At 45.2% G+C, this 12,883-nt stretch overlaps 1 protein-coding gene across 12 annotated transcripts in view; it reads right to left on the bottom strand.

Moving 5' to 3' along the window:
* Positions 1-12,883, bottom strand: part of KIF13A (kinesin family member 13A) — a 243,192-nt gene that overhangs the window by 2,531 nt on the left and 227,778 nt on the right. For 5 of the 12 annotated variants that reach the window (XM_070074313.1, XM_008274124.4, XM_008274120.4 and 2 more), the window contains 4 exons: positions 12,303-12,408; positions 9,983-10,134; positions 9,359-9,463; positions 1,450-2,241 (listed from right to left, as the gene is read on the bottom strand). In XM_070074313.1, the coding sequence (XP_069930414.1) occupies positions 1,450-2,241; positions 9,359-9,463; positions 9,983-10,134; positions 12,303-12,408 (1,155 nt within the window). Of the gene's footprint in view, positions 1-1,449; positions 2,242-8,968; positions 9,011-9,358; positions 9,464-9,982; positions 10,135-12,302; positions 12,409-12,883 lie in introns of all 12 variants that reach the window. The other 7 variants (XM_008274127.4, XM_008274126.4, XM_070074312.1 and 4 more) reach the window with 3 other exon arrangements.

The raw sequence follows: 12,883 nt of genomic DNA on the forward strand, positions 1-12,883 counted from the left end.
TGACAGATTTTTTTTTATGTGCATGCTATATAAACGATGAGACCACATGCTGAAATTCCAAGGGTTAGTACCGAAAGCAGCAGGGAGAGCTTGGCGGGAAGCTGCCCTGGAAAAACTCCTTAGCAGGGGAATGGATAGAGCGTCACTGTGGTCACCTTACCCTTCGCTACACTGCTTTCTACTCTGCCAGCCCTTGGCTTTGCTGACCCTGGCTCTCGCCCATCTCCTAACACAGGTGTGGGACCAAAAAAGTGAATGTGAATGGGAATAAGTGGTGAAACTGATGTAGGCAGACAGACAGGATACAACTGATTAGATTTGTGAGCTGGAAGACCACACCCTGTGGATCTCATGCCCCTACCTGATCACACCTGAATGCCCCCTGCCAATCAGACTAATTAACCACTCCCCTTTGGAAATGGATAAATGGCCTTCTCATGCTAAGCTGCTGGTGGCTGCTCATAACCAAACACTTGCTGCACGAGGCTCCTGGCCTGCTGTCTGCTCGGTATGGACCCCAACTTAATTTCCGGACTTCTCTTTCTCCCTAAAGCCCTCACTCCCCTATGCATTTCTCTCACTAAACACAAAGCTTAAAAAACTCACCATGCTGCCTGGTCTATTTGAGCCTGTATTCAGAATTCTCTGAATTTGTGGCAAGAGCTTATTAATTTCAGAAATATTGACAAGCAAACCGGTTTCAGAACTTAGGAACAGAATACTCAGAGGGGTGCAATCTTATTTATACAAGAAAGTGCTACTTTCCTTAGGAAATTAGCAGAAATCCACTTTGTTCCAATACGAAAATTAATGACCATTATAAACCAACCCAATTCCCAAAGCTAAAGCCTCAGTTGCTCAGGGAATTAGTCTATAGTCGCCCCCCTGGCCGAGCAGTTTTCCTTGATGGGCACCACATTCTCTCTTTAGCTGTATGCTACACAAGCTCCCTCACACTTAAACATCTCTGAAACTGGGCTGTGCCTTACAATGGCTGATGGGATATGGCTTAACTGGCAGTGATTTTTGCTTCTTACCAATAAATAAAATGATGGAGCATCTAATAAGGGAATCACTGGATTTAATGAAATACGGTCAAGGTTACCAGATCACTTTGGGGTAGCTAAGAACTAAGTCTCAGGGAATGAATAAGAGACTGACTCCTATTCACCTGAACACTGAACACCAGCCCATAAGCCAGCTAAAATATCCGACGGTCTTACAGATTTTATGGCTCCCACTCTGGTCCCAAAGCAGAGCTGTGCTCCCACAAGGAGTCAGCAGGGCAGGAAGCGAGCTTGCCCCCCAGAGGGCCCACCATCCCGGTGGGAACCTCTGACTGACTCCTTCCCGCTAGGTCACTGGTGAAGCACCTCTGGGGCTGGGGGTACAGTGACATGTGCTCCCCAACAGCACAGAACCCACGGGGCTGCCTCGGGAATGCATTACCGGATCATTCTCTGGCTTGGAATGCAGCTGGCCGGCGTCGTGTGGCCCATCGGGGACACGCTCACTGTCTGCTTTATTGGGTAGATTCCTCCTACTTGAAAGCTCCCCCGCAGAAGAATCTGTCGACCCGTCAAAATCTTTTCCGTCCGACACCCCCATGAACTCTGTGAAAGAATGATCCTCCAGGACGTTTGTGGTGTGCTCGATGGTCACCTCCCTGGGGCAGAACACTCTGGCTGGGGGGCCATTTTTACTGGGGCAGCCATCCAGTTCTGAACATGAGCCAGTCCTATGCAGCATTTTGGAGTTTTTCTCAGGGACGGGCTGGGACGATGGGCTCCCTTTGGCTAAGGCACTGTTTTCCTTGAGCGGCACCGTGATTATCTTGTCCTTTACCGAGCCTCTTTCGGCTTCTGCGGACCCTTTGCTCGAGGATGGTCTGAAGTCATGCGCGAGCGCCGGTCCAGGGTGCTCACTGCAGTCTGCATCCTTCGTCTGAGGGGCCAGCTGGTCGGAGCTGTCGCTGGAAGGGACCGCCATGTCAGAGAGAGTGGCGTTCGAGGCACTGTGGGAGAAGTAGCCGCTGGTAATGCTGCTGGTGGTAGGGCTTCGGGACACTTCTTTCTCTAAGACCCGGGAGCTGGTCAGGTCTGCTTTGGAAGAAAACCACTCCCTGTTCTCCAGGCTGGCATTGTAAACACTGAAGTCAGCAAACTCCACCGGTACGTAAGGCTGCGAGTTGATCAGCTTCCGGTTGAGAGCTTCCAGTTCATTTTCTTCCTCCTCAGAGTCCTACGGAAACGAAGCACACGTCAGTGTTAGCTCCCGACTGCCGCTGCATTGCTGAGTCAAGCTTTAAATGATTTGCTATTACATGCATTCACATTTGCAGGATCGTGGTTTTGTTTTTTCTTTCCCAGTTGGGTCAAATTTGTCACTTATTGTAAACATGGGTGTATTATTCTGAGACCTGTGAACATAAGCCCATTATCACCTATTGGGAGGGATGTTTGTTCCTACTCAATAGTAATTAGAAACCTTTTCTCCCCAAGCTGAAGAGAAAGGCTGACACTGATGTGTGGTGGCCTTTTAATTACGCATGATTAGCTTCCAGTTGTGACATTTCCTCTTTTTCCTTAAGTGTGTACAGGGACAGCCAGAAGCACAGAGGAGTCACACCCTCCTTTGTTCTCACAATCTTCAGCCATTGTGTATGTGTGGGGGCCTGGGATGGAGTTCCAGGCTCCAGGCCTCGGCTTGGCCCAGCCCTGTCATTGTAGCTATTTGAGGAATGAAATAGGGGATGGAAGATCAATCTTTGAATCTCTCTGTCTCCCCCTCCTGCTCACCCCCTCTCTCCTGTCACTCCCTCTGTCTGTGTCACTCTGCTTTTCAAATAAATGAATCTTTTTTTAAAAAAGGTGACTTTTAGGGGCCAGCACTGTGGTGTAGCAGGTAAAGCCACCACTTGCAGTGCCGGCATTCCATGTGGACTGGGCTGCTCCAATTCCAATCCAGCTCTCTGCTATGGCCTGGGAAAGCAGTGGAAGATGGCCCAGGTATTTGGGCCCCTGCACCTGCGTGGGAGACCTGGAGGAAGCTCCTGGTTCCTGGCTTCAGATCGGCATAGCTCCAGCTGTTGCAGCCAACTGGGGAGTGAACCAGTGGATGGAGGACCTCTCTCTCTCTGTGTAACTCTGACTTTCAAATAAATGAATAAATAAATCTTTAAAAAAAATAAAAAAAGGTGACTTTTGGGGCTAGTGCTGTGGCATAGTGGGTTAAGTGCCTGCAGCACTGGCATCCCATACAGACACTGGTTCGAAGGCACTGGTTTGAATGCTGGCTACTCCACTTCCAATCTAGCTCCCTGTTGATATGCCAGGGAAAGCAGCAGAGGGTGGCCCAAGTCCTTGGGCCTCTGTATAAACATAGGAGACCTGGATGAAGCTCCTGGCTCCAGGCTTTGGCCTGGCCTACCTCTGGCTGTTGTGGCTATTTGGGAAGTGAACCAGCAGATGGAAGACTTCTCTCTGTCTCTGCCGCTCCCTCTCTGTAACTCTACCTTTCAAAGAAATACATTTTTTTTTTTTTTTTTTAAGGTGACTCATTCAATGCACATTTTCATTAAGCAAGTGCTAAGGGCCAGCCAGTGGCCTGGGAATACCAACAGTGAGCAGAGAGGCACGGTCCTTGCCCCATGCAGTTTTGCCTTTGGGTCCTGGGTGACTAAAAAACCTAGAACTGAAACATCAGCTTTATTCACTAAGGTTACCTTTTGAGAGAGACAGAGACAGAGAATGAATGCATCTGAGGGCAAGGTAGGTCTTCACAATGTGCCTACTGGTTGTTCACAAATGAACATACATTCCATCTGTTAAATTTTATAGTGATATTTCTTTTGCATCTCATGAGATGCTAAACATTTCAAAAGTAGTTTAATACTCTTTAATGCTTCTAAGTTTTAAAAACAATTTAGTTTACAACTTAGTAAATTAAATATATAAACATTTGAATATAAAGAAATCAGTAGTTTTGAGTCCTTGGCTATTACTCGATAAATATCAAATGGTGATAAAGCTCCTGAACTTAGAAAATTAAAATCATGGGCCACAATAACCTCTTGTCATTTTGCCCTTAGCTGCATTCTAAATTAAGCAGCACTGTTTACAATAAGTGGGTGCGGTGGGGTGTTCTTTCCCTGGGATGTCAGTAAAGAAACAAAGATGGAGCATAGCTGTCTGAGTCAGTTCTCTGTTTGTTATGTGTATATTCAAACCTGAATTTCAAGTGTTTGTAGCAAAGAACAAAATTCTGGGGCAAGCACTGTGGTGCAATGGGTTAAGCTTGCTGCTTGGGACCCCTGCATCCCATATGGGACTGCCTGAGATTCAACCCTTCCTCCTCCCACACCCAGCAAATGATGGCTCAACTACTTGAGTTCCTGTCACCTTCATGGGAGATACAGATGGAGTTCCTGAATCCAGGCTTCATCCTGCTGCAGCCATTTGGGGAGCAAACCAGTTGGTGGAAGATCTTTCTCTCTCTCTCAAAGATTTATTTATTTGAAAAGCAGAGTTACAGAGAGAGAGAGAGAGAGAGAGAGAGAGAGAGATCTGCCAGTCACCCGTAAATGGCTGCAATGGCCAGGGCTTGTCTGGGCCAAAGTCAGGAGCCTAGAACTCCATCTGGGTTTCCCACATGGGTTGCAGGGGCCCAGGTGCACTTAATTACCACAGAGTTACTTGTTATGATGAAAACCAAATTTGATGATGAGAATTAGGGATTGGGGCCCTTTTCATGCCTGAAGTTATTTCTTCTCAAGACTTAGGAAAGGCCTGTGCTGAATGGAATAGTCAATCGTGAGTCATGAGTAGAAATGTGTGTAAATTTAGCAAACTTACAAAGATAAAAAAAAAACCCAACAAACCAAACTCCTGAAGCTTAGCACGGCCTTCCTGAAACTGCAGAGTCTACAAAGCCCCGATAAGGATTAAGTTGGAACAGGGGCCAGTATACAGTCATGCATGTTGGGGGAGGTGGAGGGAATGACTCAAAGACCCAAAGAGAGACAGAGGCTAAAAGAGTAGGAACAATGTATTTCAGGGAACAGAAAACTGAGTTGGGATTAAATATTTTCTGACATTTAAAGCAGACTGAAAGTTTACTAAGTTATGGCCTTCAAGGAGATAAAAGGAGTTGCACTTAGCTGGGTTGACATTTACATTGAGGTAGTTTGAGACTTTTTATAGCTGAAGCCTCATTTATCTTGAAGGAGACTAAACTAAGCAACTTCCTACAATTTCTTAAGGATGAACAGAATTCAAATCCTACCCAAAAGTGGAGAATGGAGCCCAGTTCTCAAGCTGCTTAATAGCTACATCTTCATTTGAATTTTGTGATTTAACTTACATAGTTGGTATTTACCTATAGACAAAACACCTTGACTTAAATAAAGAGATCAAGGGACCGGCATTGTGGAGTAGCGGGTAAAGCTGCCACCTGCAATGCTAGCATCCCAGATGGGTACTGCTTTGTGTCCTGGCTGCTCCACTTCCAGTACAGCCCCTTGCTAATGACATGGGAAAGCAGCAGCAGATGGCCCAAGTGATTGGGTCCCTGTCACCCATGTGGGAGACCTGGATGAAAGCTCCTGGCTTTGGCCTGGCTCAGCCCTGACCATTGTGGCCATCTGGGGAGTGAACCAATGGATGGAAGAAATCTTTCTCTCTCTCCAAGTCTGACTCTCAAACAAATAGATAAGTATTTAAAAAAGAACAAAAAAGGGATCAAAGCCCACATTAAAGCAGTGACTCTGTAAGGAGAGTCACTTGATTAATGCAGTTCCCACTCCCACCATACTCAGATGTGTGCTCTCCCCAGGAAGGTCTGTTCTCAGAAGGAGGGCAGCAGCCATGGGTTCCAGGGACTTCTGTCGTGACCCGTTTAGGACAATAAGTGTGTTGGACCTGCACTGTCTTGGGAAGCACCTGGAGTTATTGGAGTTGGCCCAATTTTGCTGAACGATGGAGCCTTGGTTCTTCCACCCTCATTAGCTGTGAGTCCTCGAGCAAGTCATGTAACATTCTAGAACATTGTTTTGTAAAAGGAGAGGACAACTCTGAATGTTGTCTATGCAAGGCCTAAGGGAGGGGTCACGTGGATACTGGAATGACTGCTTTTCTTCCTGTGTTCTCCATACTTCATGGCAGAAAAAGATTTCAGAGGCATAGTGTTGTGACTATCTTATTTATGCAAGACACCAAGTATGTCTATATATCTTCCTAAACTGACCAAGCAAAATAGAGCTCTAAAAATCAAGCATGGCTATATTTACTATGTTTTAAGTGAAATTACCAAATTTACCATGGTTAGTAGGCTAAAAAAAAAAAAGTAACAGGAATAATGTCTGAACACTACTTCACAAGAATGGTTGCAAACTCCCTGATCAGTCTGAATCACTGACCCACTCTGAATTTTTTTCTTAAGAGTGGAAGAAAAAAAGTCAATTAGGAACAAAGGAAGAAAATGGTTCCATTCATCGATAAGAAAGGACGTACAATTAAAGCTTCCCAAAGAAACACTAACTAGACTCTCAGATCAAACAAGCAAAGCACTGGGACATGCAGGAGAACAGCTACCTGCAGTAAATGAATCAGTCCAACAGCCTCAGAGGTGAAGGACCCTCACCCAGCCAGTCTTCTAAGGACAGCAGAGGCAGAAATAGCGGTTCCCCCACAGAAGACCCGGTAAAGATCGGGGCCAGTAAGCCCTGCTGAGTGTACCTCACGGCGCACTCGGCTGCACAGGGTCTAACTGCTGCAGAGACGTGGCGGGTCGAGACAATCTGCTTCCATCCCACCTTCTGTTGGCTGAAGGTCCCAAGAGGGAAATGAAGGAACTATTTCTAACTATGAGGCAAGCCCATATGTGCCCTGTGAAACTACCTGCTGGACAGCTCAGAAGGTGGCCCAGTAGTGTCTGGATTGTGTTGTGGCAAAATGAATTGTCATGGTGTGATTGAATTCAGTGCCTTTGCCCCACGGTGGTTAAGTGTCACATCAATAAACAGACAGTTCCACTCCAGGGAAGAGCCAGAGAATTTGAAGGGTGCCATTTAGCCCTTATTAACCAGGTGAGCGACTCAGCAGTTCATTGAGAACTGGGGATGGGCACGGGCCATTGGCCATTGGCTGGTTAAAATGTCCAGGCCCCATACTGGAGTGTCTAGGTGTGCCAGATTCATGCCCTGATTCCAGCTTCTTACCAGCGCAGACCCTGGGAGGCAGTAGTGATGCCTCAACTAACGGGGTTCCTGCTACCCACATGGGAGACCTGGATTGTGTTCCAGGCTCTGGCTTTGGGCTGGCCTAATTCCAGTTGTTATGGGTTTTTGAGGAGTGAACCAGAGCATGGGAGATCTGTTTTTTAGTTGGTCTGTCTGTCCCTTAAAAAACAAAAACAAACATTTGGGGATGAGAGAGCAGCTGTTGAGATGCACCTTCTTCTCCATCAGGAGCCAGAATGGAGGCTTTGGGGTAAGAGACAGGGAGAGCCTAAAGTCTGGGGAGGGGACGAAGGACAGAGAACTGCAGGGAGAGGGTGCTCTTGCTTTTTTCCACTCACTGGGAATGAGGAGGTCGTTTCAGAGGAGCCACCAGCACCCCAAGCACCAGGTGAGTGGCCAACTGCACATCCGGAGTCAGCTGCAGTCAGTTTTCACACATGTGTGTTAGCAGCATATTTTTGGATCCTGTTAAAGATCTCGCGCTAATGACACTTAGGACTGGATCTGACGCCGTGTAGCAGGCTGATGAGACTCCCACACCCTGCCCGCTCAGCAGACCACGTGCAGATGGAAACATGGGGCAGCCTCCTCTCCCCGCAAGCTGGCCTTACTTTCTCAAAATCTAGGAAGCCACAGGAAACTGAAAGCCAAGAACAAGAAGTCTATCTAGGTTTAGGACTACACAGGTGTTTCTCCATTTTTTAAAAAAATTAAGGTATAATTTATAATCTAAAGCACCTGGAATATATAGGGATATATATATATATATATATTTTTTTTTTGACAGGTAGAACTACAGACAGTGAGAGGGAGAGACAGAGAGATAGGTCTTCCCTCTGTTGGTTCACTTCCCAAATGGCTGCTATGGCTGGTGCTGTGCTGATCCGAAGCCAGGAGTCATGTGCCTCCTCCTGGTCTCCCATGCGGGTGCAGGAGCCCAAACACTTGGGCCATCCTCCACTGCCCTCCCGGGCCACAGCAGAGAGCTGGACTGGAAGAGGAGCAACTGGGACTAGAACCTGGCGCCCATATGGGATGCCGGTGCTGCAGGCAGAGGATTAACCAAGTGAGCCATGGCGCCAGCTCCGGGGATATATTGTTTAAAAACTTTATGCTTTTAATTTTAAAACTAAGTGCTGCTAGGAGCCAGGGCTGTGTTGTAGCAGGTTAAGCCATCACCCGTGATGCAGGCATCCCTTATAGGCACCAGTTAGAGGCCTGGGTGCTCCACTTGTTATCTAGTGCTCCACTCATGGCCTGGGAAAGCAGCAGAGAATGGCCCAAGATTTGGGCTCCTGCCATCCACAGGGGAGACCCGGATGGAACTTCTGGCTCCTGGCTTTGGCATGGCCCACTTCTGGTACTTGTAGCCATCTGGGGAGTGAACCAGTAGATGGAAGATCTCTCTCTCTCTCTGTAACTCTTTCAATTGAACAAATATATTTTTGAGACAAAAAAGAAAGAAAAACCCAAGTGCCAGGAAATGAGGTTTTTATAGGAAATGTTTCGCCCTACCCGAGGCAAAATAAAGGCAGACCACCCTGAGAACCAGGATGACACCATGGGGTTGGAATGGACTTTTTAACAAGGGCTACCTGAGGCTGGAGAGATGAGGAAGTTAGGTGATGACGGCTGGTAAGGCAGTTTCAAACTACAGTTATCTTGGTAATAGCATCAGGCAGCATAAAAACGCTTTCAAACACACCCACAGCTAAATGCATGATTACTTACTCCAAGTAAGTTCAATTCCTCTAGGTAGATTAACTTCAGAATCTAGGCAATATGTATAGGTAACATTAGAAAGATTTCTGCGTTAGTTAAAGTGATTTTTTTTCCTAAATGAGCACCAGAATCATTAAAGGTGTATTCCCCCCACCCCTTTTTAAGCAAATTTTTGCTAAGGAAAATAGATAAATAAACAAACAACAACAAAATCACAGGTCATGGCCACATCCATGCAAAATTTCATTACCAAGGGTTGTATAAAATATGTATATATATATATATATATTGAAAAGCAAAGACCCAACACGTCTTAATTTCTTCTAAATATGTGGAAGATCGTGAAAGGGCCTTGCACCCACCACCAGGCAATATGAGAGAAATGGTTCCAGAACTTACAATCTTCTTCTCACGTTTGCTACTGGGCTCTACTGGCATGCTGCTGCCCTTGCTTCCTGAGAGTACAGTGCAGCCAGGGTTATGTGCCTGAGATGGAGGCATGCTCTGAAACGGTTAAGACACACAGACGCATCACACACAGACGGCGGGACGGCCGGAATACAATTCAAGTACGAGCGCGTTAGAAAAGCAATGGTGCCACTTGGATCACGTGTGAGAAACGCAGCAGCCAATTAGCAAGGTCAGAGTGAAACTGCTGTTGACACTGGACAGGACTACATAGACTCTGTGGCCAAAAAAAGCATACTTAGTCTTATTAAAATAAGTAAAAGCTTTTCACATTCTCAAAATGGGTAGGGGAACATCTCTTTTGTCACTTGAAAGACAAAAATTACTTGGAAAGTCATCGACACAAACAAATACAACCAGAGCAGTCGCAACAAACAAGAATTCTGACCACGAGCCTGCGTGCTGGGAAAAGAGGCATTCGAGGAAGGGCCCCCATGGCGTGGGCACCGTACACATCCACATGCAGCATCCGTCTCGTTAATGCAAATGGCTACTTCTCTGCAGGCAACACGATTCTGCTCTAGTTTGCAAAGTACAGACAAGTCAAGCGTTTACCTCCTGGCTTAGAAGAGGCCTTGCTTCAAGAGCTATCCTTTTCTTATGCTCCTCCTTGACAGGCATTAGGGGTTTGAAAAACTTTGGCGGCTGAGGAGAAAATGCTTTAAAAGGGCTGACTGCTAAGGCATGAGGGTTCTCTGATGTGCAACCTGGGGAAGACAAAGAGGCGTGAGTTCAGGGGTGCAGAGCACTCTCACCGACACACAACAGGCGAGGCCATGCCCCCGGCACAGGGATATCTGCTGTAATGCTGGAATTTGCCTGCTGTCGTTTGGCTAAGTGTTCACACAGATGCAGGCAAGAATAGAGAGGCTCCTATAAAGTCACAGAGAGGCGGTGGGAGAGAAGTAAGGGACCGCGTTTTCTATCCTGTTTGCAAGACACAGCCCAAGTGCCACTTCCCAGGCCAAGTCCCACTTGGTCCTCACCGTGCGTTTTTGACTTCCCAGTGCCCTTACCACCTGTACAGGAATTCTGGTACTTTGTCATTGTATGTCTCCTTTCCTATGTGCTTTATTTGCTTGGTTGTATTTTAAGATAGCAAGTAGAGGCTCAATAAATACTCAGGGATGAATATTATATACATTTTTTGCAAGTCATTCAAAATATTCTTCCTTAGTCCTCAGGCTAAGGAAGAATAATTTTTCTTCTTGGCTTGGACTCATTTCTCACTTTTTTTGACCTCTTTCCACCCTTCTATACTTTCTTCCTAATTCATTGATATAATGGCACTTGGTAGGTAGAAATATAAGGTATTCAGAAAACGCTATTGCTGTCAAGGCACAGGGAGACTATTTGCAGTTGTATCACAGTATCTGCAGGGAGTTTGTTCCAAGACACCCAAATCCAAGGATGCTAATAAAATAAATTCTATAAATACATATTTACTTATATATTTATGTATTATAGCTATTATATAATAACTACATTTAAAGGATATTTTCAAATATATTTAAATACAAATATCAAATATATCTACTAATATAATTATATATTTACAAAATATGTTACACTATTTTTATAAATCATATATTTTATAAACGCTGTGGTATTTGAATATAACCTGTGCACAGCTCCCATATACTTATCATTTTTATTATTTATTTAAAAGGCAGAAAGAGACAGAGACAGAGAGACACACACAGAGAATTCTCACTTGCTGGTTTACTCCCTGAATGCCAGCAACAGCCGAGGTTGGGTCCAGCGGGAGCCAGGAGCTGCGAACTCAATCTGGGTCTCTTAAGTGGGTGGCAGTGACCCAACTATCGGAACCAGCACTGCTGCCTCTCGAGATGTGCAGGGACAGGGATCTGGCATCAGGAGTGCAGTGGGGACGTCAGCCCAGGCCCCTGCACCTCTCATATGCTTTCAATTATCTCTAGGTTACTTAAAACACCTAATACAATGGAAATGCTATGTAGTCGTTGTGCTGTATTGCTTAGGGAATAATGTCAAGAAAAAGATATGTACTGCACATGTTCAGTACAGATGCAATTCATTTTCTTCCAAATATTTTTGATCCATGCTTGGTTCAATCCAAGGATACAGAAGGCCACCTGTGTTTAGACAGTAATATTGCCACTTGTCAAACTCATGTCTGGTATAATTTTTATTTCTTAAAGATTTACTTGTTTGAATGGCAGAGCAACACAGTGAGTGAGTGACAGAGAAAGCAAACTCTTCCATCTTCTGGTTCACTCCCCAAATGGCTACAACAGCCTAGTTTGGGCCAGGCCAAATCCAGGAGTCAGAAACTCCATCCTGGTCTCCCACATGTGTGACCAGGACCCCAAGAAGTTGGAGAGAAAGGAGGGCAGCAGGGACTGGAACCGACACTCTGATATGGGATGCCAGCATTACAAGGGGTGGCTTCATATGTGGTGCCACAAGGCCAGCCCCTCTCATATATTTCTGAAACTGCTTTATGAATCAGAGTCTGTTCTCCTAAAAATTCCTTTGAGCACAAAAACATGAAAGAGGTGGATGTTCTTTTGGCAAAGAATGATGTAATATGATAGGATTTGTGTGTGTCTCAAAACTGACTTCAAATTCAGAGCATGATGTATCTAAAATGACTTGGAAATTCTAAAGGAATACACACAAACTAGTATTTACTATCATTATTTGGATGATATGGTGTATACCAAGCAAAAAGAAACCAAGTAAGTGGATATGGTTTGTTCTGTTTGGGCAGACAGTTTGGATCAGGGCTTCCTAGACTCGGTTTCAGATCTTAGTATATGCATGGAAGACTTTGTTTTCATAGATCCCCAAGCAGCTACACAGAAACGTCACTGCAAAAGGGTGTCACCACTACCTTCTTTACTCCTTCGAGGTGAATCCCTGGGTAAAGTTCCGTAACATGCCACATCTTGGAAACTGGAGCTATAGTCAGACATGTCCAGCTGGTTTTCTGGCCAACCCTACAAGGCAAAAATATGGGTTAAGGGTAGATCAGTGACTCTGAAACAAGAAATGAAGCCTGGAATGGAGTTTCTTCTATATCCTTAGAGTAGTATGTGCTTTTTATTTTGAAATAGCTCACACATATCAAAAAGTGCTAAATAACATAAGAAAAACTATTGTGCTCAATGTGAATAAATATCAGTATTTTATTGTATCTGCTCAAGATTTAATAAAATAATTACAAATACAGTGAAATTCACTTTTGTATCTCTACGTGGACTGGTTCACCTTACTCCTTTCCTGGAGGCAGCTGCTTTGAACAATCTGGCATAACTATTGGGTGACTGGATAGTTTAAAGACCAAACCAAAGTACTTTGCGAGAAAACTCTTGTATGTCATACAAGCCTATTTAATCTTATTTCTACTTCCCAGGAGTTGTCTGCCTCGAAGGACTGGATTTTGAACATCCAGAGGAAATAATCTGTGTTCAT

Source organism: Oryctolagus cuniculus, chromosome 5 (genome assembly GCF_964237555.1).
Source record: "Oryctolagus cuniculus chromosome 5, mOryCun1.1, whole genome shotgun sequence".
Classification (NCBI taxonomy): domain Eukaryota; kingdom Metazoa; phylum Chordata; class Mammalia; order Lagomorpha; family Leporidae; genus Oryctolagus; species Oryctolagus cuniculus.